The sequence below is a fragment of the Lagopus muta genome, chromosome 10 (assembly GCF_023343835.1).
Source record: "Lagopus muta isolate bLagMut1 chromosome 10, bLagMut1 primary, whole genome shotgun sequence".
NCBI classification, from domain to species: Eukaryota; Metazoa; Chordata; class Aves; order Galliformes; family Phasianidae; genus Lagopus; species Lagopus muta.
Genome location: NC_064442.1, coordinates 14817845 through 14845743, shown reverse-complemented (window position 1 = coordinate 14845743; position 27899 = coordinate 14817845). Strand labels below are relative to the sequence as shown.

Sequence of the window (27899 nt, the reverse complement as noted above, 5' to 3'; positions counted from 1 at the left end):
CTGATCTTCTGTCTGCTTGCTGAGAGGCTGCAAGTACTGTGGATGCTTCCAGTTCAGTGACTGGTTGCAGCCACTCTGCTGGTCAGTGTGAACAGGGAGGTTGAGCTGCAGACTTCTTGATGAGAGCACTGACTTGAGTCTCTCCATCATTCAGACAATGATTTTCACAGAACTTCTGAATGACTGACCTCTACTCTTCAGATGAGCTTGGAGTGAGTCAAAAGCCACTGCAGGAGCAAGCAAGATAGGTAGCACAGCCAAATAAGAAAGAAACCAGTATAAAATGTCAGTATAAAAAGTACACTTCTAAAGTCACTTTGAAAGTCTTTATTAGATTATACTTTTTTGCACCAAGTCCCTGTATGAAACTGCTTTTTCTGTATCTAATTATAATTAATTTTCCATAGCAGGCCCCTTTGGCTCAACCAGAATCCCCTACAGCTTCAGCTGGGGAGGACGTTCAATCTCTGGCTGACTCAATGGACTCGGACCGAGATTCCATCTGTAGTAATTCCAACGGCAGTAATGGAAAAAACAATAAAGAAAAAGAAAAGGACAAACAGAGGAAGGATAAAGACAAAAACAGGACGGATTCAGTTGCCAATAAAATAGGAAGCCTCAGTAAAACCCTAGGAATTAAGCTGAAAAAGAATATGGGCGGTCTTGGAGGCCTGGTGCATGGCAAAATGAGCAGGGCAAATTCAGGGAATGGAAAAAACGGTGACACCATGGAGAAAGTCAAAGAGAAGAAGTCCAAGTCTCGAAAAGGAAGCAAAGAAGAATCTGGGCAGTCTGCAAGCACTTCTCCGTCTGAAAAGACCACCCCATCTCCTACTGACAGAGCTAGCAACTCACCCATTGAAAAGATGAACACAAAATCCTTGTCTGACAAGCAGGCTGATCCATGGAAATACAGCACTGATGTGAAACTCAGCCTCAATATTTTGAGAGCGGCCATGCAGGGTGAACGCAAGTTTATTTTTGCTGGCCTGCTTTTGACCAGCCACAGGCATCAGTTCCATGAGGAGATGATTGGTTATTACCTAACCAGCGCACAGGAGCGTTTCAATGCTGAGCAGGAACAGAAAAGAAAGGATGCTGAGAAAAAGGCTGCGCTGAATGGGTCGTCTAGTAGGAAGCTGGAGCCAGAAGCGTATTCAAAAGAGAAGTCAGAAACATCTCCTCAGGATAGGGCATCACCTGTCTTGCCTCAAAGCCATACGACTCAACTGGTTTTAAAATTTAAAGATCGCACTAGTCCCACTCCGGGGTCATTTTCTTCACCTAGTAATGGTGCTAAGAAAAGTGGACCCATTCCAGTGTCTGCCCACTATAGCCATACACCACCTGTTCAAAGGCAGAGTGTCATCCATTTGCATGATGTCAACTCCAAGCCATCGAGCTTCCAAGATGACACTTACAAGCCAGTGGTTGGCACATTAAAAACCTGTGCCACGTATCCCCAACAAAACAGATCACTGTCTTCTCAGAGCTACAGCCCGGCCCGGATAACTGGTATCCGCACAGTGAACACAGTGGAATCACTGAGCTATGCCATGCCTACTGAACACAAGTCTCAGACATACACTAATGGATTTAATACTGGCGACATTAGAGACTGCTTAGAATATGCTGATGAGGATGCTCCTCAGACCTGGTTGAACAATGATAAAAATCAAGGCAGAAGCACAGTTTGCCCAATATATCCCATCCAGCAAAACCGCTGTAAGAAGGATAACTGTTCCTTTTATGGTCGTCCTGAGACTGACAATTACTGTTCGTACTGCTACAAAGAAGAGCTGAAGCGCAGGGAGAGGGAAAGTAAGGGACACAGGCATTGAGGATTCTTCCGTGACTACATTTAGTTTTACCATTTTCTTACTTGCAGAGTAAACAGTGTTGAATTGCAGTAAAAGGAATCCTTCAAAAAAGAATAAAGGATTGATGAGTAAATAGTGTCTAGCTTTTCGCTTTTCCTGGGCAATGAGGAAATAATAGGATTAATTTATCATAAAAAAATATATATTATTTTCCATTTTGTCAGTGTCTTTTTTACATACTCTGGGTAAGCTGAAGGGTTGTTTACTTCTTTGTCAGTGCTGTGTGTATGTTTGGTCAAAAATTTACTAATGGTGCCTGAATTTACACTGACATCACTCAGGTAGTAGTATGATAGGGGAAAGTCATAATACCGGAGATGTGGTGTTGTAGTAGGGTAGTATCTGCCTTGTAAACATTTGAAATTCTATAGCTGTCATGAGAGTATTTTTTTCCTCAGCAAGAATAAGTTTTTCATAGCTTTTCTTTCTTTCTGGAGGGTAGCGACTTTTGCATAACGCACACTTTCAAGATGGCAGCGTACTGCACTAGCACTGATGTTCATACTCACTTTAGTTTGAGACGGAATGATTCTAGGAAACTGGAGGTGAAAGGTCTGAATTCACGAGGGCTGTAGCTCTTCCTGATTTTAAGTTCTCAGCAGTTATTTGTACATCTCCATTATAAAGTAGATTTGCGCCATTTTTACCTGTATTGAATTTGTAAACGCATTTTATATAAAAACATGACCTGCAAGACTTCACTTCCTAAGGAAAAAAAAAAAAAAGACAAAGAAAATTCATATAAAACTCAGTATAATTTTGGGCACCTGAATCTCAGTAGTATTTTCATTGCTGCTAAATTTGGGAAAAAAAACTATTTTAAAATCAAAATCAAAAAATTCTATTAGATTTGGAAAATTTGATGACCAGCTAGGAAATGTAGGATCAATCTAGAGCTGAATGAACTGCTTGTCAAAACAAATGTATTGCATCCCCAGATTGCCTTAGCCATTATATAAATGTGATCGTTATTTGTTTATTCCTTTTCCAATGTTGTTGACTGATAGTTACTGCAAACATAATTACTTCTGAGCATTTCTTGAAGACATTTGACCCCACCTGTTTTTGTTTCGTCTTGAGCAAGTCATACATCTACCTGGAGGTTTCAAGAGGGCTATAAAATGCCTACAGGTACAAACGCCTTCTCCTAGCACAGATGTGCACAAGTCTGATTTCCAGATACTTACATAAATATTTGCAGTACCTTTGAAAATAAAGCTGTGTTCATAGAAGCATTTCTGTAACGCAAATACCAGAAATGCTGTTCAAGTAGATGCTTGAAATTAGCATGTTTTGTTGAATATGGCATATGCATTTTTTATGCCATTCCCACCGCCTGTTGGCATAATCTAGCAAGAGTAGATCTTCTCTGTAGTTGTGCTTGTGAGCAATGGTTCATCAGCTGTGTCCCTACAGTTTTTTTAAGCTCATTTTCCACAAGGAAGTACAACATAGTATTGCCTTCAAGAATGCTTCTCTGCCATCTCAAGGTGCAGGACACGAGTCCTGCCTTGTGCATTACAGAATAGCATTTTTCCAGCCTGCAGGGATCATTGTTTCTGCTGCTTTTCTAGTGTACTCGTTTTGACTCCTGGCATGGTTGGCTTGTACACAGTTAACGCTAACTAGTCTCAAAGCCGTGTGTGAAGGAGCCCATGAAACACAACACAGCCTTATGCTGATGTTTCTGAAAAGCACATACACACTTGCTCACGTCCCTCAGAAATTTATGAAACTGAACACATATTTAAAATTGACTACGTAATTTAAAGAGATTTAAAGAACACTTTCAGAGTAAGGCCATCAGCTGCTCCTCAAAGCCCTGGTCCATCCCTTGTTTGCTGTTCCATGAATCCAGACTTGTACTTCATATATCTGAGCAGTATACTGAGCACACACTGGATGTCACTGAATTTGCAGCCTTTCATAAAAGGGAAGTATTGGGAAGCCTAATGAGGAATTAAAACTCATTGGGACTTCTGTCCTTAAGGTAAGCAGGTTCTAAAATTTGTGACTGGTTGAAAACAATGGTAAGCCGTGACCTGTTTGGGGTAAATGTTGTGATGACATGCAAGTTCTCATTGCCAAAGAAATCTGTGGTTTCAAGTTAAGTTAGGTCAGAATATGTTAGATGAGACATTGGATGATACTGTATTTGCTGTTGAGGTGGATGAATCTGACAGGGTAAAACTTGATATAATAAATATTTAAGAATTCTTAGAGCATTACAGTAGTGGTTGCATTTGATGCTCTGGGGAATGTTTGTGCGAAGTTGTGCTTAAGAAACACTATGTTAGCAGCAGAATGCACCTTTGGACACACTTTGGCATGGATCTGAGTCAGATATTTCCTTCTGAACGAGGGGAACAATGACAGTGCATGTCCAAAACCAAGGAATTACCACGAGAATTTACTGCTTTCCATTTTTCAGTGGAATTGTTTGTGAAGTATGTTTTTAAGATATGCTATTCACAATATGAAGTTTACAGAAGGTCAGTATTTAGATAAAGGACTCATCTAATAGGGATTGTGTCAGTCTTTGCCTGACCTGGCCCCCTGTCGGAACTTGTAAGTTACCACTGAACAGAAATCACTTGGTTTTGGAGATCCCTGCTCATTTTTTCTGTTAGCTCGTGTGGCTGCAATACACATATTTACATTTACCATTGTACGTGCCTTTTTTATGGCAATTGGACATCATCACTGTTATCCAGAATCTAAAAGCCTGGGTTGATTACACCCTCCCAGAACAGCAGCAGAATCACCAGGAGATACTTAGATTGGAGGAAGCTGAAATTTTTAAAGCATGTGAAGGTCTGTTCATAACACTGTAGGCCTGTAATACATAATGGGTTTCAGTCACGCTTTATATTGAAGTTCCACTTAAAATTCTCTACAAGGAGTTAATAAGCTATTGCTGGACTTTAAGCATTCTTTTCAGATGTGGGTGTCAGTTGTAACAGGCGGCCAACAAGCAGCTCATTCAGAAGAAGGTGGCATAGATTACCAAAAGCAACTTCTAAATTTTTTAGTGATTTTTAAATGATTGATTAAGCTGTTGTTAATATAATTAATTATACTTTATAACTGCAGTGGAAACAGTGATTGTGACCCAGATTCCTTTAGCAGTTACTTCCTTCTTCCTAAGTCAAAGGTAACACGAGAAGCATCAGTGAAAGTAAAACGCTGTATTTGGAGATTGCGTTGCTTATTTCTTAGTGCATCTAAATAGGCCAAGTGAAGTCTTCAGGGTCATCTTTTCTAAAATCACAAAACTCATGGTATGAGCAGTATCACTTGATAGAGAAAGCAGTGAGGAGAGATGCTTAACATGGGTTTGTGCACCGTTTGACTGCAGATCAAAGCAGTCTGCCGAGGCAATATACATACAGGCATATTCAGGGTAATCTACTTCTCTTGTGATGATGAATGTGTAGATATCAAAAAATGCACAGCACAGATCTGACAAAATACTGCCCTCCAACTCCCTGATTCTGCAAACAATTACTCTGGTGCTCAACTTCACCAATATGAACAGTCTTCCTGACATAAAGGAGACTGCTTATTTTCAGAAACGTAACATAACTGTTAAAAAACTTAGCGTAGATGTTGGTGGGATGGAGGCCAGAGCCCTTCAGCCAGTGCTTGTTCTCAGGCTGCATATCGGTGCTCTTCCAATGAGAGAATGGATGAGAATTGTGCCTGAGGAGCAGAGGGATGCTTTAAGTCTTTGTGGGCTAAATCTGCTGTCCTCTGAAATGTGCAGACAGAATGCCATTAGCAGAGGGGGCCTTAAGTCAGGTGCTTCACGGACACTTAAAATGCTTGCAAGCTGGATGTCAGAGCAGAGTATGAGCTAACACAGAACTAAGGTCTTCACACTGGGAATACTCTGCAGTCAGGAACGTGTGTGCTGACAGATACAGCAATGATCTCAGACAGAGGTCCAGAGAAGTAACTGGTGGTGATTGTGGATGGCTTTTCAGCTTTGTGTACTTTAAGTCTCTGTCAGTGTATTTGGAGTGTATTTGTTTTAAGGTACGACAGCTTGCAGAGAGGATCACCAAAAGGTATACAGCATAGAACTTAAGCTATCTTGGTATCAGGCACTAATCCCTCTTTTAATTTGCACATTAATTTCCTACGTACGTGACTAAAAATACTGTATTGTTATAAACAAGAGGAAAAAACCACAGCGGTGTTTGTAAGTATGTTCTGTTTGTAGACTTAAGGCTGTGTTATGTTGGAATTTTACAAGCCAAGTTTAAACTGTAATATAGAAATTATTTTTATATTATTTTCAAAATATGCCACAGAGCAATATTTTGCGCCTTTATTATGAACAGGGTCATCATTTTAGTAGGTTACCTTCCAAAGTGCTGGTAGAAATTAACCACGAAAAGAAAGCTTTGTAAAAATGTGTGTTGTTTCTAACTGCTGTCTGTTGTGCACATCTGTGTCTAATGAGAGTTGAATACACAGGTTTTTCTTTTTCTTAATTGAAAAGCTTTAAATTTTTCTTTATATATTTTGGTAAAACACTGTTCCTCCCTATCTCCTTCCATTCTTCCTTCTGGTCTCTACCAATAGCCACTTTTATAAGCAGCTTATGAATAAACATTCATCTGGAAAGTTTCCTTACCAAATGAAGCATTTCTGCACTGCTACTGATTGACCCGGGATGTTGAGAACATACCCTGCATCCACTGATGAATGATAATTTTGCTTTTTAGAAAGATGGGGTCTTGGATTTACTGTTTCTGGCAAATGAAAATCAAGACTTAGTAATCAGTGCAGTGATTTAGCATCTGTGGGAAGAAAATCACTACAGATCATAGAAATGTCATCTTGTAATTGGCAGATGCATTGTATCTGAATATAGTTGAAATGTGTTGCCTCCCTGCAGATTAAGGTGTGCAGAATTCATTTCTTCATGGGTTTTTGTACTGTACATCCCAATTACCTGTGAGTCATCCTAAAAAGGACTTTATGAACTGAGGCATATTTTAAATTGGGAGTCAGTAAGATTTTAGAATTCTAACTTCTGTGATTTTATTTGCTTTTTTTTTTTTTTTTTTTTTTTAATTTAAATGAATCTCCTATTAAGTTATGTACTCCAACCAAAAAGTAGGATCTGGATGCCTCATGTGATGATTCTGCATTCAGGTTTCTCCTAATAAACAGACTGGTTTTAAGATGGACTGAGCATCAGTTTCTGGAGGAGAACAAGCTCCTGCCTCCAGAAAATCAGGGCAGCAATACTCCAACGCACATTCAGGGTTTTGCTTATTTTTCTGCTTATTTTTACTCAGTGGAAATTGCATTTTATCTTCAGTGTTTTTCCATGTATGAACAAATAATTGGGCTTATTCATGGAGTGATTGCATGCCTATGGAGAGACTTGCTTTGTACCAAAAGACCATATTGTTATACATTAACCTACTGCAGTCAAAACAGGGCTGGTGTATTCCACTGATGTTCTTGTGTAGCGTACTCATTTTTTTCCTCTCAAGTAAATACACTGTTCTGATTGCTGTTTTATCTCCCATTACCTGAATGCATGTACTGTATCAGGAGAATTGAAATGGCTGATGCACATTTGCACTGTGGAACACGTGATTTGGGTAAAAGCCACCAGGTTCCAAACAGCCTTAAAATTACGACTCTCTGGGGACCAGGAGTCACTTAGCTGGATGCAGCCTCTGCCCCACTTCTCATTTAGCCATGGCTGTAAAGCATTCTGACTTGCTGTACTCTGCATAAGTGTCTGCATATTCACCCAAACAACCTGTCACTTTAAAAGACTTTTTGCTTTAAAAACTTACAGTTCTTCATAAGTGTCACCATGTCAGAAGACCTTACTCAACATAAGCGACGAGGCTAAAAACAGGTGAATGTCAGCACCACAGTACTGCAGAAGGGAAGGTTAAGTTGTGTCAGGAACCATTTCCTTTCAGGACTGGAAGCGTAGATCTTTTTGTGTCCTGGGAAAGCAAAGGAATGTTGCTCTGCCATTTATCTCTGCATGTTGTAGCCTTTTACTTTGATGCAGAGGTTTACCCTTTGCCAGAAAGCAAATTCTGCAGTGTCCACATCATCTGAGATTACAGAAGTATGAACCAATGTTAGAACTAGACAGTGCCTAAGGTGCCCCTCTGTGAGTGCTGTGTATTTCACTTTCCTTTTCCCCTTTCTCTTTATTCTTTTTTTTTTTTTTTTTTTTTTTTTTTTTTTTTTTTTTTTTAAGAGGGAAATTAAAAACAAGAAAACTGGTATGATAATGACTTATTTTATTCGTGTGCAAAAGCAATGTGAACAAAAAATGGCCTTAAGGCTGGGGCTGCGCTTTCAGGGAGCCAGGAGGTGAAAGGCTTTTTTACTTTTGAGGTAAATCCCATGGAATTGTTTTGCTGTGATGAAGTTGGGATCCTTTGGCATAGCACGTTTGCCCAGTGAAGCCTGGAGTTGTGTCAGGAGCCTGAGAGGCATGGCTGACCCGGAGCAAACACAGTTCCTTGTGGCCCTTGGTGGCTGAGCTGTGCCTGCAGTGCAGATGGCGTGGAACACTGGCTTGTTGTTGCCTCCAGTTTTAACTGACACAAAGCCTCTTTCCCGTGCTTTTGTTTAACATATGCAGAGGATGTCAGAGCAAACCGTGGTGTCTCAGGCTAGGAGAGTGCCTGGCGTCTCTTTGTAGCGGGCTTGCAATCAGGTGTAAATTGAAGTACAGCCATGTAGGCGTGGTAGAAGCGCTCTCGTCTCTACCCTTTGCAAACTGTGTGCAGTTCCGTTTTAATACTAGCAGATATCAGGCAATGATTTTATTATTTAATTGTTCAAGGTTCCAAGTTCTGTAAATACGGTCTTTGTAGTGTGCACGTACAGTACACAGAATGCTTTCCCTTGGAGCCTCAAGGAGTGTTGCACATACATAGTATCAATCTTGATTCAACGTAAACCAAGGAAAAGAAACGGGGCTTAAGGCCAAGTTAAATAATGAATGGTATCAGACCCTCAGGCCTAAGCAGCGAGGAGTTCCTACTGTAGTAATCCAGGTCAGCTTTGACAGTTTTGTATGAAATTCTGTCCAAATGATCTAGATTAGGTCCCTGCTCTTTCCTGGGGAGGAGCATTTACTTTGTGTCTTTTTCAAGCCCATTGCTCTTAACTCTGGGAACTCTGTATTGCATTCATGATGTGCCAGCCTTACCATGATTCAGCTATGAAACAGTTTTTCAAAACTGTGCAACTCTTGCATTCCTATTGGAATCAGTCTAGACTTTATTTTGCATTCAGTTTTAAGAAATAAGATACTGTTACAAACTTCTTGTTATGTCTCAAAGTTAACTTTTGCATGGCGGAGAGGCAGTGTTCTCCTTGGAAGGCTTTGTTCCTCCTCATTGATTCTTGTGACTGGTGTGTTTGTGTGGAAAAAGTTGAATGAGATATTGAAAACATTGGTGTAGTTCATCTGTATTTCTGATATTCAGTAGGCTTTGTGTTACACAATTCTGTGTTAAAACCTAATGCCTTTCAGATGAGGGTAAATCTTGTAGGACAGTCCAAGTTGTTATACACAAAAGGTATGAGTAGCTAATTGATCACAACTTTATTATTGTATAATTTGCCCTCCCCAAATTGTTCACACTTTTTTTTTTTTTTTGCTACTGCTAATATTTTCCTTTTATGTTCTGCTTCCTGGACAAGTCTGAAAGCTCTTTGTTCTCATCTGTGTAGGATACATTTTTAAGCCTCTGCTGCATTTTCCCTCTCTGTGCAGTTTGCATGCGGAGTAGCTTGTTTCCGCAAACAGGATTTGAAATAGCACAGGTGTCACACTCCATTCATAGAAGTTCATTTACTCATTTATTGAGAGTCTCTCTTCAATTATAACCATAGCTATTTATATAGAATAAAGAATAAAACAGGACAGGTAATGTGACTCTTTCTAAGAACCTTCCGAACCAAGTTCTTTTAAAACTGAAGCAATGTGTTTGCACCTTCACTGTGTATCTCAAAGAAGGGTGGTTGGCTCTCACCAACTCTCAAGTAAACGTTAATAAGGAATAAAGCAAGCCTTGCTGATTTTTTTTTGGGGGGGGGGGGGGTTAAGAATTTAAGTTCTTGGTGTAGTGGAACCAACCTTGTTTTTCAGAGCTTGTGTTTCAGTTGCTTCTATTTCTTCTATTTCTTCTACGTCTTCTATATATTTATATTCTGCTAGCAGAGATTGATTTAGGATTTCAAAAAGCAGTTTAGTAAGGTGTATCTGAAACACATTTCAAGCTGAAGCACCTTTTTAGGTTTGTCTGTATTTGATCATTTTCATGCAAGACTTTTGTTACGTGTGAAAGAAATGAATTTGTCTTTTCCCATTGCCTTCCCTAGTCACAATTCCAAGGTGTGGTTGGTTGGAGTCTCTTTTGCCTGCAGTGAAAACTTTTGGTCATTTTTAAGCTGACTGCCATATATTTCAATCCACTGTTCAAAGGAAATGAGCATTCAGTAACGTTAAAGGATAATGAGTATGTTTTGTTGTGAAAAGTGTGAGTTCTTGGGAACCTTTTCTACCTGCAGTTTTCATTCTAATTCAATTTAAATGTCATTTTTAATCTGATCCATATTTGACAAAGATGATGTGTAAGAGCTGTTTTTAGCAGTTGGATTGTTCCTTTGTAAAGTATTAAAGCACTAAACCAATTTTTGCAATAGGTAGTAAAACTTGCTTATGTTTTGAAAAACTTCCAGTTATAACTGTCGCACTTTTTATAGCAGAACTGTATTTAATTTCTTTCTTTTATGAAAGATTACTCCAAGTAACTGATAGCTCTGTAATCTGTGTGAATTGACTTCTCATTATTTGAAACAGAGAGAAGCTATAATGCCTATTCAATAAAATTAACTTATTTCTAAAGTATCTGTTTGCTTGAATTCTTGGTACTGCTTTTTGTGTACCCTCCTTAGTATAAGCAGGGGAAACTGAAACCTGGAAGAGAAGCACACAGGGGACATGCTGCAAACCAGTGGGGATTTAATTGGCTTCTCATAAACTTTCATTCTCTTTCTGTAAAGTCACTGTTTCATTTTACATAAACAAAATAATTGGCAAAAGCCAGAAACCAGGCACTGTGAGGTCTGCTCAGCTTTTTTTAATGCTCCCAATCCCATGGCTGTAAGGATACGAAGTTTCCCTGTGCAAGGAGAGCAGTGCTGCAGCACTGTGCTGGGCTGCGAGCTGTGGCTGTCCTCAGGGGGTCAATGCCTGGAGATGACCTGAGTCAACAGCTGTTCTGGAACTGGAGTTGGTTGGCTGGCTGGTTTGGATAAGTGCAGAAGAAATTATATGGAGATGTAGTATGTTATTTAATGGTTAATTAACCTTTTCTATAAAAACTTGTTTCTGGGTATGAATTTGCATGGCAAACATCTGCCTTTGGGTCTCATTGTTGCTTGTAGCCTGTGCTGGGCCTTTGGTATATCAGACTGAGCTTTCCAAGACTGTTGCCTTGGAAAAAAGTGTATTTCCAGTTCTGTAACTTTCGTCGTGCCTGTGTTTGACTCTCCTGCTTTTTAATGACTCCCTCGATCTGTAGATACCTGAATTGCACTGAAAGATTTTTTCTGAAGTGCACTCCAAATGAACAAGAATTAATTCAGGCAGCCCCTGCTGCAGACTGCATTAACAGGTGAGTCCATCGTTGCAGCTTCAAGTTAGTTTCTGGTTCTTTGTGTATGTGGATAATTCATAGTGTATGTTTCAGTACCAGTTAATTTCTTAACTGAAATATTGTGCATTTCTGCCCAAAAATGTCTGCAGTCTTTCTGGGCTTACGATGTGCAAGGAATTCTGCTTCAGCTGCCCTTTGATCGAGTCTTTTTCCTGTTTCCTGAGCAAGAGCTGTCCACCTGGTAAGTAAGGGGGTGGAATTTGTCTTTCTAAAGGTCTGTCTTAATCTTTATTCTATCAGTTTGTACCCAGTTTACCAAGCAGTCTAGATTACTCTGTACTAGGATACTGTATTCTGCTAATATTATTAATAACTCATTAAAGTGTCTTTCTCTGGTGATTGATAAAATTATTTGTTGTTGTGGGGCTGGCTACTGTGGGTTGGTGTTAAAGGGTTTATCAGTTAACCTCATAATCTTTTCAGGTATGCTAAAAAGCTTTGAGAGAGCATAAGTTCTATAACTTTTTTTTTTTTTTTTCATTTTATCATTCTTTCATTCTTTATTAAAGTTCTTTATTAACCATTTTATTATTCTGCTCATGTTCCCAGTACATCTTTACCTTCAATAGTTGCTGTTTGATAACCTCTTTGAACTGGATATAAATCAGGTAATAAAATAGATCCCAAAGCAAAGTTCCAAATCTTTGAACACTCCTACCTGTTCAGCAGGTTTCCATTGGTTTCCAGGTACCAGTGTGCAAACCCACCGTTAGGATTTCCTTAATCCCTAGCACAAACGTACTGAACCTGAAGACAGACAGAAGGTAAGGATTGGTGCTGTTAGGGACCTGCTCACACCTCTACTTTTGCAGAAGAGTTGTCTTGACTGGTGAGACTGGACTGCATTGAGTAGTATAGAGGAAATGACTTAGGAGTGAACTTATGCTGTTCAAGGTTACTGCTGTTACCAGAAACAAGTAGTAGAAATATTTACAGGAAAGTTCCCTGGAGCTGGATAGCTTTACATCTCTTTATCTTTTGACTGATAGTCAGAGCAACACTGCTACCAGACAGGGGAGAAGGCTTAGGGATGGCACAAGGATAGAGTCAGGGTACAACTTGAACTGCAAACCGGGAGACCTTTCCAGTAGAGCAGAACTTCCCGTATGTTGCACAGTGCATTGCCTCCAAAACAATATTTTTTTATCAGAATAGATTTCTGTCAGTTTGACTTCTTGAAGCAGCTTATTGCAGGATTGTGTGAATACCAGCACTGCCACAAAGGATGCGATAGAAGGAGAGGTGGAGGACAACTGCCTTCAGGCCACTTATAACAGACACCTTTCAGATGGGGGAGAAGATGAAATAATAGCCAGAGAAGGAAGGATGCAGGGGATAGGAACTTTTGATTCTATCTGCTGGTCCAAACATAATCTGAAAGTAAGCATCCGAGCTTGCTTAAAAATAAAACATGAAAAACTAAGCCCTCAGAGTAGTGACTCAAATCTAACTCTACATGTGCTACGTCTAAAGCACTTTATAAATCTCTTAACCAAAATATGTTGTTATCCGACTGGAAATACTTTGAAATATAACACCTTTGAGTATCTAGTAGAGCAATTTGTGCGCTCATCTTTAAGTGCTGGTTTCTAGGAATATTGTTCTTATGTATAAGGATATTGTAATATTACACTTAACTTGCCTTGCTGAGTGATACTGGGATTGTGTTACCTTTATTGCAGTAGTACACAAAATAATTCATCTGTCCTTTCTTTAAATTGATTTAGAGGCTACAGTTGTGCAGTTGTGCAATATGACCTGATTCCTGCATCCATCCAGGGCTGTGTGAGTTCCACCAGTGCTGCAGGAAAACCCAGGGCAGACTTCTTTGAAAAACTGGAATTTGCACTCATAAACACTTCAAGACCTCCCTGGGGGAAGGACATTAAAGCAATGTAAGGCATTGCTTCTAGAAATCTACCATTGGATGTCTTTTCTGATGAGCACCCCAGTCAAAATCCAAACACTTAGCTTCCTTCTGCTTGCTTATAATATTGTAAAAACAATTTTTCAAAAGCCAATTTTTCATTTGATTTGTATACAGATGGCTCAGTCAAACCCCATGTGTAACTGGAATATGTGTCTGAAATTCAGAGGTTTTTTGAATCTTCATCTGAGACAGGTTTCTAAAACTTGGGATATCTGAGATCAATAAATTGCAGTAGAAATTACTGATCAAGTGAACTTTCCCCTGGCAACAGAGAGCAACTCTGTAGTCAGAGTGGTTACATAGTGTGTACTATATTGGTTATCTGACTGTAAATAGTTAGCCTGAAAAGAAGTTTTACAATGTGAAATGTAAGTGCTAACTTGATTTTACTAGAAATGAAGAAAAATATATATATGTATCATAGAGCCGTGCAGAATAGTAACAAATTTAATTTCTTCATTCTACAGGAAATCATCCTCAGGATGCTCAGACTTATAAAAAGGTTGAAAACAGCAGGAGTGATTGGAATGGAAGCCAAGAAGACCCCAAGGCTGTATCTCCTCCACAAGGTTCAACTGCATGTGAGTTGTGACGTGTCTGAGGTTTTCTGAAAAGCAAAGGCACATACATCAGACTTCATCTGCCAATTGTAATGAAAATCCTGATCACTGAATTGAAGGAAGTAGGAAGAAAGTGGTCCAAACAGCACTGCCTAGTGTAGGCCCCTAATTACTAATATGTTTCAATTAGTAAGTCTGTGAATATGCAGACAGACCAGAAAGAACTGCCTTCTTAAGGCCCTGCCCTCACAGGGTGTGTAGGAGCAGCAAGCAAGCTCTTTGGCACAGTTATAGAGAAAACAAGCATCCACCCTGGCCCCATGAAACCTTCTGTTGGACCTCACAGATCCTCATCTTCTCTCTATTTCCACAAGTCTGTGTCTATGCTGTTCAAAATTACATTGCTTGAACCTCTTTCCTCCTGAGGCAGGTGCTGCTGTCAGCTCAGTCTGTCATCTCCTTTGTCCCTGGTTGTGTGAGCTGCCCTGGCTCCTGCCCCAGAGCGACTGCTGACAGCTCAGGAAGGTAGATTTTGCAGCAGCATATTACATACGCTTTCTGTTGTGTGTTTCACCAGCACAGTCATTTTGGCATACTGATAAATGCAATACAGAAGAGACCAGTTAGATCTCAAGTTTAGTTTCCTGCCCAAGGAATCAGACATGCTTTTGGTGTCTCTGCTCTAGAACTGAAGGTAAGTGTGAAACACTGGAGTTAGAAATGATAGGCATATAATCATGGGAAAGTTGTGGTATCTTTCTTTGCAGTGCTTATAGGTAATGCTCTCCAGTTAACATCATTTATGTGAACAGAAGAACAGCTGTGAGTTTAATGGGGCATCAGTTGCTTGCACAATCTGTCACTGATGTCTTCTCTGCAGGATTCTAGAAAAACAGAAAAATGTTCCATCTACAGGATTTTGTGTGTTGATAGGTGCTTTGTTTAAGAAGTATTGCTTTCCTTCTTTAAAGAAAAATTTTAACTACAGAAATTATCATGGAAAAAAAAGATTTTTCTAGGCAGAGCTCTGTGTTCACATCTCTGGGGGATGCCCATGGGTGTCAGTGGCTGTGCCTTGTTTGCTGCTGTCACCCAAGAGTTGCATGAACTCCCTGAGTTCATGTCCCACATTCAAATAAAAGCTGTAGCTGCGTGATGGACTTCAGGTATTTGTTGTGTATTGGGCTTAGATTTGAGCTAGGGGTGACTATGTATCTTATTACTGATAAAACCTGTGCAACAGCCAGTCTGCTTTGCTTTTGGCTTCTGTCATTCTTAGAATGACCTCAATTTTGAGGAAATAATCAGAGAAGCCAGAAGCTCAAGCATAAATATCTCATGAATCTGGGCTTCTGGGTTTTGTGGACAATACTACTCTGACATTTTATTATCAAAAGTAATTGGACACATACAAAATACAGATGCTTCAGCTTCCCTTTTACTTTGTGGTGCTTTGCAGTATTTGCATGGGGTAGTTCAGATGCTCGTTACAGTGTGTCACATCTACAAACCTTTTTAAAATTAGAAACACCATTCATTAGCAAAGACACCCTGCAGCATGTCATCATTCTTCCAGTTGTTTTTTAACTCCTTGAAGCTGATGTTTATCTCCCTGAGCAAAGAAATAAACAGATCCTCAACCGCTGTGTTTGAAAGAAGTTCTGATTAGAGGCACAGCGGCAAGTGTTTGTCAGGCAGGAAAGGTATGATTAGGAAATAGTACTGAATACTTCCAGAGCTTTTTCCTAGCTACAACCTTTCCCATACCTCAGTCATTCTTTGAGGAAATGGCAGTTCTTAGTTAAAAAGATAATTTTTTGTGTGATGCTTTTCAAAGCAAAGACCCTTCTGGGGCACCTAAAAGGGAGGTACTGTTTTAGACATTACGTGGATGCTGCCTCCTGACATGTTCTGCTGCTGTTAAACATTTCACATCAGTTTTCCCTGTGGTGCCAGGAATATACAGGCTTGATTCAGTCTAAGACAAAGTGACCCTTGCAGTAGAAAAGTGGTGTGTAAAGTGAAGGTAGGCTGTGGCTGGGTGGCAATGAGCTGGTGCTGCTCCAGGGAGGAGAGTGGAGAGAGCACTCCTGGCTGCAAGGCACAGTGCAAGGCTGAGCAGCAGCAGGGAGGCTGCTTGGACCAACAACAACATTTTCTAGCTTGAAGGGCCTCATACTTCAGGCAGATAATTTTAAGGACCTGCTTTTCCCTGTTAGACTGTATTTCTCTGTTCCACAACAGTGTTGCACGTGGCTCCTGGGGTTTTCCAGCACGTGGTGAGAGTGTTCAGCAACTTGCCTGTGACTTTTCTCTTGCTGACTGCAGGCAGGGAGCTGGACAGAGCCTGTGCCAGTTGTCAGAGGTCAGCCAGCCCTTCCCAAAGCCAGAGTGCAGAGCACAGAGGCACCCACAGCCTCAGAACAGCTGAGAGCTGCCCTGACACACAGCCAGAGTGCAGCTGCGTTTTAAAGCTGAGCATTCATTCCTCTTTAATAACAGTTAAGTGGGGAAATGCTGTCTTCTGGAAATGCTTCCTTTCTCCTAGCAAATACTGTGTAACATATAATTTTTACAGTGATTTGTAGCGTATTTTTACTCATGAAATAGAACCCTTTTTTTACTCCTCCTTAATCATAGTGGACAATTTTGTGGAGAATACAAATTTTTCCATTCTCAGACTCCAGGCTTTATTTTTTTTTTCCTTCCTTATTTCCTTCTGCATTAATTATCCCTCCTAAAAATAGAGAGGTGGAGTCCAAAAATATACAGCGGAGCCTTAATGGAAGGTTCCTTGCAGGGAAGCCAACAGCCAGTCCTGATTTATTCACCTGGTCTTGTTGTTTGCACTGTCCCACCCTCTGCAGTGTTCCTGTTTGCTGGGTTCGCCTCTGTTTTCTCACTCAAGTTATCCAGTTGAGGGCACGTTAAGGTGAAACCACCACTCAGTGGGAAGTTGTGGAAGTTGGGCTGTGCTGTGTCTGCCTTTGAGCCCCAGCCTCGTGGGCTCCTCTTCTGCAGGAGGAAGGCAGACATGGGTCAACTGAGAACCTGCAGCCTGCCCTGCTGCCCGGCTGTGCCAGCACTGAGCTGCTTTGTGACAGACTGTCCTGCTCCTCCCAGCCTGCTGTGCTCTGCAGGGTGAATGGAGGCTGCTACGTAGGAAAGCTTGGAATTTTTTGGCTGCTTCTAGAGTTTACAGAAAGGCTGCATTTGGAACCAACCTTTGTAATACGTTGTGACTTCATGGGACGTTACTGTCTTGTAATGCAAAGGACTTGAGATAGTTCTTGGCACAGTAACAGAGGTTAAAGAGAGAAACTGTCCTTTGCTTGGGTTTGATCAGCAGTGAATTCTGCATAAGCAAATTTGGCATAGGAATTCTTGGTGTAGCTGGCCTGGGTACCAGCCTAGTGGGGTGCCCAGTTCATCATTCCCCTTTGCAGAGGTTGTGATGCTGTCACGCTGACTTCTAGATGTGTGATATGAAAACAAGGCTGTGGTCTGCAAGCTTCCAAATGTGGTATTTTGAGAGACTCCCAAACTGGCATTTTTTTTTCCAGAGGGTGGGGCACGAATCTTGAGAGAAAAATTGCAGGGTCTTTGAAGTGAAGGGCTTTGAAGTTTAAAAAAGCTAGCAAATTCCTCTTGCCATTCCCTGTCTGTGGAAAATCTGGAAGGTAAGACTTCTAACCAAAGCAGCGGGACAAAATATTTTAAAGTCACAGATTGGAGAACTGCAGCATTCGTGCTTTAACTGTTCGTGCAATGGTGGAGAAGGTGACCTTGATTCAAAAAATGTGCACCGCAAATCTCTGTCAGTCTGTTCCTTGTTTCTGTTCTACTTGGAGGCTTTGAGTGTTCTTACGTAAAACACGTGTGTGGTAAAAGGGGGAGGGAGGAATTTCTCTCTTCCCGTTGCTATTGTGTTTTGTTATGTTTTGTGTCTGTTCCGTTTGTCTCCAGGATCAGAGAAATGACTCAGTAAGTTATCTCCACAATAGGAAAGCATGGGAAAATGCAAACATTGGTCTCTTAAGGACGCACGGTCCTGTTTATTACGCACTGGCACATCTCACCATCCAGTCAATTGGAAATGCCATCACAGGAGCCATTGTACTCCTTCTTCCAGAGCTCCTTTTGGATTTTGTACCTTAGCCCTTTCTTTTGCTGTCTAGAAATTGCCTTACCCCATGCACTGATCTTTGTCCTCTGAACTTCACCTTTCCCACTTATTGCTGCTGCTTTTCTTTCCCATATTATTTTGTGTCTTTGCTCTTACTGTGCTGTCACACACCTGAAACTCTCCAAGCACCATCTCTTGTGATCTCAAACTGACTTTTTTTTCTCAGTCGTGTCCTCATGTCCACCCTGCTCTGCCTCAGGAGTGAGGGCTACTTTACAGTCTAAGTAGTGTCATATCAGCACAGCTAAGTCACCTCCAATATAAGGTTGGACATCTTGACATGTTAGGCAGATATTAGGCAGGGAAGGTGAATCTTCCGTATTTGCAGTGCACAGTGTAAGTTGGTGATGTCGAGTCCCAAGACAAATGTTTAATAGCAGCACTTCAGGATACCTGCACAACTCTTCAGTGGTCTTCCTGTGGTCTGAAGAACGTGGAAGACAGGGGTCCACTTCAATTTCCACTTCCAACTGACTCATGTGGTCTTCTTGCCAAAGCACGTGTAATGATAGCCGGATCCCAGCCTTTAGTCCTGGTGGAAGGCAGCCTTCTAGATGTTCTTGATGTTCTTCTTGATGTTAATACTTCTATACACATTATTACTGACTTGCTAAGTTATTTGTGATGTGGGTGATAAGGTGGTAAAGGTGTGTTGTATAAACTTGGGGATGGTGATTTGAATTTCCTGGTCTACAGACAGCACTTCTGTTTGCATAAACAACCCACGCAGAAAGAGTATTGCCTGGACTTGGCCCCTGTGAGGGAAGCAGTAGCATGCACCGTGGGCTGAGGTACAGGATGCACTGCAAATGTGGCTACGCCTGGGCCCCACTGCGCAGCCCTCTGCAAAGCGCCCTGCAGGCACCAGCCCAGCAGGCTCAGGCCTGTTGCGGTGCACCTCAGCAGGCATGCTCTCCACTGACGCAGAGAACACGTGTCAGCTAGACAGAGACCTGCCATCAAGAGCCCTTCAGCCCTGCCCTTTTGCCAGCCTCTCTTGGCCTATTGAACATTTGTTCTTGCCAGCAGGAGCCGGAGATTAAATGTAACTCCTCCGGGTGCCAGTCAGGTTGGGCAGGTTGATCCTTGATTTGCAATTATGATGAGGCAGCAATTACACAACAGAGCGTTTTCTTGGTGAGCTACAGTTATTAGAGGAATGCAACGAGGAAGGCTAAGGCCCTCTTGGAATTAAACCTTGCAAAGGAGGTAAAGGGTAACGAGAGTTGTTTTTTTTGTTGTTGTTGTTGTTTTTTAAGAATGCCAACAGTAAAAAGAAGACTAGGGAAAATGTGGGCCCCCTGCGAAGTGAGGTAGATGCCTTGGATCCCCCTAACAGGAGATGCTGAGAAGACAGAGATTGTGAATGCCTTCTTTGCTTCAGTCTTTAATGCTAAGACCAGCCCTCAGCCCCAGACCGTGAAAGTAAGAGAGTAAGAGAGAGAGGAAGACTTCCAGTTGGTGGAGGAGGATCTGGTCAGAGAGCCAAAATCAACATACAGCAATCCATGGGCCCAGATAGGATGCACCCATGTGTGCTGAGGGAGCTGCACACATTGCTGAACCGCTCTCTATCTAATCTTTGAAAGGTGTTGGTGAGTGGGAGAGGTATTAGAAGACTGGAGGGTAACCAGTATCACTCCAGTCTTCAAAAAGGACAAGAAAAAGGATCTGGAAAACTACACACCTGGAAAGGTGGCAGAACACTTTTTACTCCAAGTAATTGGGAGAGAAGAAGGTTATCAGTAGTCAACATGGATTCACAAAGGCAAAATCATGCTTCACTAACCTGGTAGCCTTCTGTGATGTTGTCATAGCTGGGGAGATGGGGGAAGAGTAGTGAATGTTGTCTACCTTGATTTCAGAGAGTAATTTGACTCTGTCTCCCACTACATCCTTGTTATGAAACTTAGTGTCAGATAGATGAGTAGATGGTGAGGTGGACTGAGGGCTGGCTGACTGGCAGAGCTCAACTAGATGTCATCAGGAGTGCAGGATCTGGTTGGAGGACTGTAACTAGCAATATTCCCAATGGGTCAGTGCTGAGTTGTCTTCAGCGTCTTCATCAACAACCTGGATGAAGGGACAAAGTCCACCTTCAGCAAGTTTGCTGATGATACTAAGCTGGGAGGAGTGGCTGACACACCAGAAGGTTGTGCTACCATTCAACAAGACCTGGGACAGACTGGAGAGCTGGGCAGGGAGGAACCAGATGAGGTTGAAGAAAACCAAGTGTAGAGTCTTGCACCTGAGGATAACTGCGTGCATCAATCTGGATTAGGGGATGACCTGCTGAAGAGGAGTTCTGTGGAAAAGGACCTGGGTGTTCTGGTGGACAATAGGTTGGCTGTAGCCAGCAGTGTGCCCTGGTGACCAAGAAGGCCAATGGGATTCTGGGGTGCATTAAAAAGAGCGTGGCCAGCAGGTCAAGGGAGGTGATCCTCCCCTTCTACTCTGCCCTGATTAGGCCACGTTTAGAATACTGTGTTCAGTTCTGGGCTCTCTAGTTCCAAAAAGACAGAAATCTCCTAGAAGGAGCCCAGCAGAGGGCCACAGAAGTGATAAAGTTGAGGTTTTGTTAGCAGTGTTCCTAGACTTTTGGGGTCTGTTCTTGCCTAAAACCCCACTCTCTTTTCCACCCTCTTTTCTTCTCCAAATTTGTTCAGTGTAATCTTGTTCTCTCAATTGCCCACAGCACAAATCTGACTCCCGAAGTCATTGTTAATTCATGCTCAGATGTCTGGGCATTGAGACTCTCTTCCTTTGCTTGGTGTGTGGGTTAAAAAAACTACTAAAAAATCCCTTCTTCTCTCTTTAAAGTCTTAGCTGTGCCAGCAGTGCACTGTACCTAACTTGACATATGTGCTTGAACTACTGTTTGACATACCTCCCTCCTACACTGCTCTTAGAAGAGGTGATGTGATCTGCCCACTGGAGATGCTGACTAGCTTGGTTGCTCTGGAATTCTTGAGGAAGCCACGCGTGTATTCTGGTGTGCCAGCCTTTCTGGTCAGCTGCTAGATACAATCAGCTTGTCTCATTTCCTTGCCTCTTTTTTTATTCCAGCGTGTCTTCTGTCTTTTCTCTTTCTGTTGACTGTGTTGTTTATATTTATGCCATTTTAGTCTCTTGCAGAAAACCGTCAAGGCATGTCATGGATGTGCCTCCTTGAATAGCTGGAGCTGCAACCCATAAGGTGAATCACTCCAAAGGACACAGGTAAATGTAAACACGAAATTCTCATCTTAATGCTAGCAGCATTATCTCTTTTCTTCTGAACTGATGGACTACTGCCAAGTCTGTGAACATCTGATGACAAGTGCTGAGTCACAGGCAAGACAGAAACCCATATATTTAGCAACTCGAGAGGAGCAGTTTCTTTTGTGGATGACAATGTGTTAACATGTACGTTGCAGAGTGTGAATGTCTGGGTGGGGAGGCACATAACATTACAGTACTGAGGCAGCAATCTACACTGAAGCTGAGAAGGCATATCCTTTCAGAAGAATTTGTTTCTCTTTTCCTCATTCCAGAAAGTTCAAACATGTCACTCTCCACCCATAGGAATGATTTAGCAGAAAGCAACTAAGCTTCTAAAGCAGCTGCCTAGCCTTCTTGTTCAAGGACAGAAATTGAACTAGGCGGGTCTGAAGCTGAAGAAGTTCAGCCATCAGACTGATAGGCAAGGTATGCAAGGGAACTTCAACTCACTTTGATACTAGATGCTTTACCAAGGCTTTTGCCTGAGGATGGCAACCTGGAATTACCCAATTATAACACAGACATGCAGAATAAACAGTTAGAAACCGCATCATGCTGATGTTTGAAGAGAAGAATGAAACATACCCACATTTTTCTGCTGGATACAAACATTTTGTTATCTGTTTCAGTGAGGGTTCACTAATAGAATCAAAGCAGTCCACTGCATGCCCAAAGAGTATGTTACTCTTAGATAAAAAATACTCCATAAGTACTGCATTAAGATATTTAAGCCTTTGTGTGATTTAGTTAGGTCCTTTCTTTGGATAAATTATACAATGGCGGTTGCTTATAGGCACACAGAGATATACAAGCTGACTGGTGCATAATCGGAGATGATGAATAGCACTGACAGTTCAACATGGTAATAAACACATGGGGAAACCTCTCATTAAAAATAATGCCCCTCTAGGTTATTTGCTCTGAACCATTTTAATCACTCATTCTCAAGAAAATGTACTGATTTTTATAGTAATTTCCAGAGTTGTTCCTAGCTTAGTGTGGATATTTTAGCCTTCACTTTTCAACAGGAGTCTGCTCTTTCAAATTATTTTTTAGTTCAGATAGCATTGTACAGAGAGTTAATCACCATAGGGAAGAAAATTTTTCTCAGAGTGTGGTGTTAATTCCCAAGGGGACAAGACATGTACCTGCTAAAGCCTCATGTATTTGAGGAATTAAATCAGTCACTTGCCCTTTGATTTCATCATCTTTGAAATGAGAAAAGAAAACGTCTTGGAGCACGGTGAGATTAGGTTAGTGGTGTTTTGACAGGACATTGACACTTGTGGCAATGTGCAAAGAGCTGAGCTTTGAAAGAAAGGATGGTTAACTCTTCAGTTGGTGTGCATTTATCCCATAACTATCTTATAAAGTAAAACACAGTAAATACCAGTCTTGAGAAAGGAGTTTCACTATGTAACTCTAAAATACCAGTTAAAACAAAAGAGATTGCAAAGCAAATATGACATAACTGTTTTCTCAGTGGTTTTAAAAGAATCCCATTTTAAACAGTAGCACTGGCTAAAATTTAAACAGATATTGAACACATCAATTCTCAAACTAACAGCAGGAGTAGTACCTAGCTGGGGTATTGAACTGGTAAAGAGAACAAAATTATAAGAAAACCAACATTTCATATAACAAATTTTATTTTGAAAAATGTAAACGTCACTAACCATGCATACATGTTAAGACGATGCTTTACAGTTGTTAATTTTCTTCCTTTTTGCTTTTTTTACTGTTGTTGTATAGACATTATCACAATATATAATCTATGAAGTACAAAATACATAAAAAGTTACAGCAGAGCAAGTATAGATGAAATATATAACTGTACAACTGTAATACTTCAATGTAGTGATTTATAGAGTTGAAAGTGACCCATGGAAGTATTCATGTGCTGTAGACAGAACTGTCCAGGAGAAGGTGAAGATGACACCAGTAACATTACAGTTCCCGAAAGCTGAAAGTACATATGTAAACATGTGCACACTTACTGGCACGCACATTGTCACCCACAGAGGCAGGCACATGTGGATAAGCACATGTGCACGTGCACACACATCCCCCACAATGCGTATACACGTAAGGAACGACAGCTGTAACCAGAGATGAAACTAAACCACAAATCTCAAAAAAAGCCAACCCAATCCAGATTCAAACTTTCCAAAGGCGATGTTGTTTGGATCTAGGATTTTGGTTCAGACCCATCGCTAGTTAGAATGAAATGGATACCTAGTTTTGCTCTGTAGACATCCCTTCATTATTCTTAGTGTAGTGCATATACACTGCTATGTATTTATGTATGCACACACACACACACATACTGTGCAATACACATATAGACATCTGTGTGCATACACTTTGAAAAATCATATTAAAAAAAATCGTATATCGGTGGATTCTTGCATTCTCTATTCTGGTTTATGAGCTAAACCAGTAGAGTTTGGCTATTCTCTACTTCCTAAAGCTAGAGCTTTGCAGAACCATAGAACGGCTTAGGTTGGAAGGGACCTCAAGGATCATGAAGCTCCATCCCCTCTGCCGCATGCAGGGCCACCAAACTCCATATCTAATACTTGACCAGGCTGCCCAGGGCCCCATCGACCCAGCCCCAAACACCTCCAGGGGCATCCACAACCTCTCTGGGCAGCCTGCTCCAGCACATCACCACTTTCATAGCAAAGAGAAAATTATCTTCCAGAATGTTGAAAATACAGATGTTCATCATTCTGTTCACTGATACAGACTATATGTTAGCACCCAATGCATGAACAGATGGTGTGAGGGAGTAAAACAGCACCTGAAAGTCAGTTTGTAGGCATCACCTGGTGAAATTAGTAAATCAAATGGCAATGGAAAGGCAAGCTTTAGTATGCAGAATTCATGTTTCTTATTCTTTATAAATTGTATTCCCCAAAACAAGAATGCATTTCACACAGTGCAAATCCTAAAACTCTTGGGAAAGAAAACCAGGTTGAATGTGAATACCTTCAAACAGGTAAGCTTCTTAGACAGCCTTTTCCTGTCTGACTGCATGAAAAAAGAAAAGCACTGAACTTCTGGGTAGAAGGTAATGAGGTTTTAAGGGTGTACACATGCTCACAGAACTGAAAGTTATTGCAAGTATTAATGCAATACTCAAGGTCGGGTACGAACGAGAATCAGGTGTTACCAAACACAGGCTTCCAATGTTTGGTTATGAATATGTACTTCTGCAGTTATGTAATGTAAGCAAATGCTATGCATGTATTACAAGAGCAAAGAATAAGTAATTTGCAGATATAAAGAATTCTCACAATAAAATCTAGCTGCCTGTGGTTTACCAGGACTGCTTTATAAGAAGGAGGATGAAAAAGAAATCCTGGGCGTAGGATGGGGTTAATGGAATGAGTTTCTAAGGGCAAGTCTTATATCAGCAAAAAAAATTGCTTAGACATCTGGAGGACATTAATACTCCTTTCATTTCTGTTTTCATGTACTACAGTTAACATCTTGACCCAATGCTAAGACCTGAGCTGATAGTTTGGGAGGAAGTCTGTGAGTGCCTTCAGTTGCAATTGGATGATGGTAGTAGGGTGGTGATTTTAATTTGCACTCTTTTTTATAGCAAAGCAGATCAGCTCAGATCCTGAAAGGAAGATAGAATCATGGCTGAAGAAAAGGAAAGCAACTCTTGCGGCTTTTTAATATTAATAAACCCGTTCCTGGGTTCTGAAATTAAAAAAAAATAAAAAAAAAAAAAAAAAATTAAGGCAACTTTATCGTTTGTGAGGATGCACCTCAACAGATTGCACAGGGAAATGAGAAGTAGGACGAAATTCACACCTTCCCAGAGCAGTTATTTCCTGAGCATGCAGTGCCAGCTGCTAGGCAAGAAGACCAGATTGGGTCACACAGCTGGGTGAAACAACAAAAAGGTAAAAATCTGAGGTTAGTTTGGACAAGTGACCAGATTTAAAAATGCAGACGGTTCAGACTTCTTATATCTGCAAATCTGAGAAGAAACAATTGTGTGCAGAGTCACAAGAGCTTGCTGGTTTTTCTGCTTTGCAAAACCCCAAACTCTCACTTCATGTATGATAATATCAAGAGACGTTTTCTCCTACATTCAGCACTGAAAACTACCAGTGGTTTGGAATTCATTTTTGTATCCTAGAACTATCATTTACTAAGTGTTTAATGGAGAGATCTGAAGCTCTAACTAGGATTTTAAAACTTGGCAATTCAGCTGTCAGCCTACCAGACTCTGAGGTGTTTACAGCTAAGATGTTTAAAAAAATAATAATAATAAATTTAATGGCAAGTTGCAGAGAATCTACTGAAAGTGTGGCTATGTTGGCTACATGCAGTCTCACAGCCTTCGTATTACATGAACTGGCTCAACTGGAAATTCAACTTTGTCCCAGTCTTTTTTTTTCTTTCATCATAGCCTCGAGTTACTGCTGTTAGCAATCTCTGTAAGGAAAATACATAAAATGTTTTAGATTACTATTTGAGTTAAAGATTAACTATTTTTGTCTCAGAATAAGTTGTCCCGTAATTCCTATTTCCCGTAATCCTTGTACCAATAACATGGTGGCAATATTCCTTCTCGAGGCTATAAAAATCTGCAGTGTATCTACTGATTCATGGTGAATGTTACACTCTAGTGAAAGGACTGGAGTGGTTTGTCCTCTGCTAAAGATTAAATGATGCTCTTGTTGGAGAAGGGGATTTTAGAACAAACTGAAGTTAGAACAAAAAATCTATGACTGTTGCTGATACTTATTTTTTCCCTCCATATCCCTCTTATGGCCTAACGATAGTGACAAACGTGTTTATGACTGCAAGTCTGAGCACATGGCACAGCTGAGCTGTAAAATTCCTTTAGCTGGATATCTTAATTGCGCCTTTCCTGACTAGAGCACGAGAACACTTTTATCAGTCACAGAAATGATTGGAATGTAAATTCCTCTTACCTGAATAGTATAAGGTTTTCACTCTTTTTTTAATCTCAGTAGCTGAGATTTAAAAAAAGAAATCTGTCGAGGTAAAACAATCTGGCTTTCCCCTACTATACAGTGGTTAGGCAGCTCATCCCAGAAATCCAGCAATGCTTGTTTCACAAAAGAACCCTGTTCCTTCATTGTCTGTAAATGCAGTAGTAGAACTGTGCCTAGCATGACTTCCAATTCAGAAGGGGAAGATTATGATTTTCTGGAGGTGAAATCTGAGGCAAATGAACATGAGAAAATACTGAAATATCTGCACTTTGAACTGCCCGTAAATTTATGCATACGAGTATAGTATTAGCAATAACGTATATATTATGGAAGTACCCATGAAACTACTTAGGAATCTATATTAGCCTCTCACAGTTAATATACAGTACAAAAAAAACCTTGCAGAATTGGATCAATGCAAGCTAGCAAGTAAGATACAAGCTCATTTGGAATGGGTAAGCATTAACTTGATATCAAATGGCATGTTTGGCATAGAGAGTTTTGCCTTATCGTGCTACACTCACCTGCATTTTATAATCTACAGTAAAAACAAGAAAACACCCAAAATTCCAGGATCAAAAAGGCTGATTTATAGCATGCACCATCAGAACCAGCCAAAACAAAGCGTATGTCTCTGGGACATCGCAGTGCTCTGGTTTTTTGCTGTACTTCTTACCATGCAAAACATGATGAAGGTCTACTTCCTCGTGCTCTATATTTTGCCCAATACTTCAAAATCATTGAAAAACAGCTAAGATTCCCTTTATCTTTGAAGCAGTTCTTCAGAAATAACAGAACCTTTCTTTATGCTGATATTTCTGTTTTTAAGAAACTGTAAGGAGAGCTAAAATGCCTTTTTTTTGTAACACCTAGAAATGCATTTTATTTTTGTAGTCAGAATACCTTGCAATTTTCTCTTCCTTCTATCAGTGACCATGATTGCGATACAACAGGAAACAGAGGCTGTCTTAAGCAATTTGTCTTACTAAGATACAACTGTACAGAAGGTAAGTACCTTGATAAACCAGTGATGGGCATTGGTTCAGTTACTCTATTTCCGTAGTTCAGTTAAAACAAATAATTAAAAAAAAAAAAACAAAAGGATAAAGAAAATCATTCAAGTCAGTGTGGTTTGGTTTGAGTGTTCTGCTGGTCCCTGCTGCTCCACAGTGCAGAGAGCTTAAGAACTTGGAGAAAAAAGAATGCCTCTGAGATTCCGTGTCACTTTGTAATACAGTGTTACCCAGTGTAAACGCGTTTCCTCGTGATTTACATTATTTACTTAAGGCATCTTGTTTAGAATAATTTGCTCAGAATTTTATCTGGCATAAAACAAAAATAATTAGTAGTTTATCAATTTCATGGAGAT

At 40.6% G+C, this 27899-nt stretch overlaps 1 protein-coding gene across 2 annotated transcripts in view; it reads left to right on the top strand.

Annotated features, from left to right (window-relative positions):
• The window catches only part of OTUD7A (OTU deubiquitinase 7A), a 136056-nt gene extending 108383 nt beyond the window's left edge, over positions 1 to 27673 (top strand). The window contains exons 15-22 of one of the 2 annotated variants that reach the window (XM_048956804.1): positions 408 to 11566; positions 11698 to 11789; positions 12158 to 12216; positions 12296 to 12372; positions 13336 to 13503; positions 14006 to 14119; positions 21410 to 21503; positions 27461 to 27673. In XM_048956804.1, coding sequence (XP_048812761.1) covers positions 408 to 1841 — 1434 coding nt within the window. In that variant the 3' untranslated portion in view covers positions 1842 to 11566; positions 11698 to 11789; positions 12158 to 12216; ... (3 more) ...; positions 21410 to 21503; positions 27461 to 27673. The remainder of the gene's footprint in view (positions 1 to 407; positions 11567 to 11697; positions 11790 to 12157; positions 12217 to 12295; positions 12373 to 13335; positions 13504 to 14005; positions 14120 to 21409; positions 21504 to 27460) is intronic. The other variant, XM_048956805.1, reaches the window with a different exon arrangement.
• Positions 27674 to 27899: the final 226 nt, after the last annotated feature.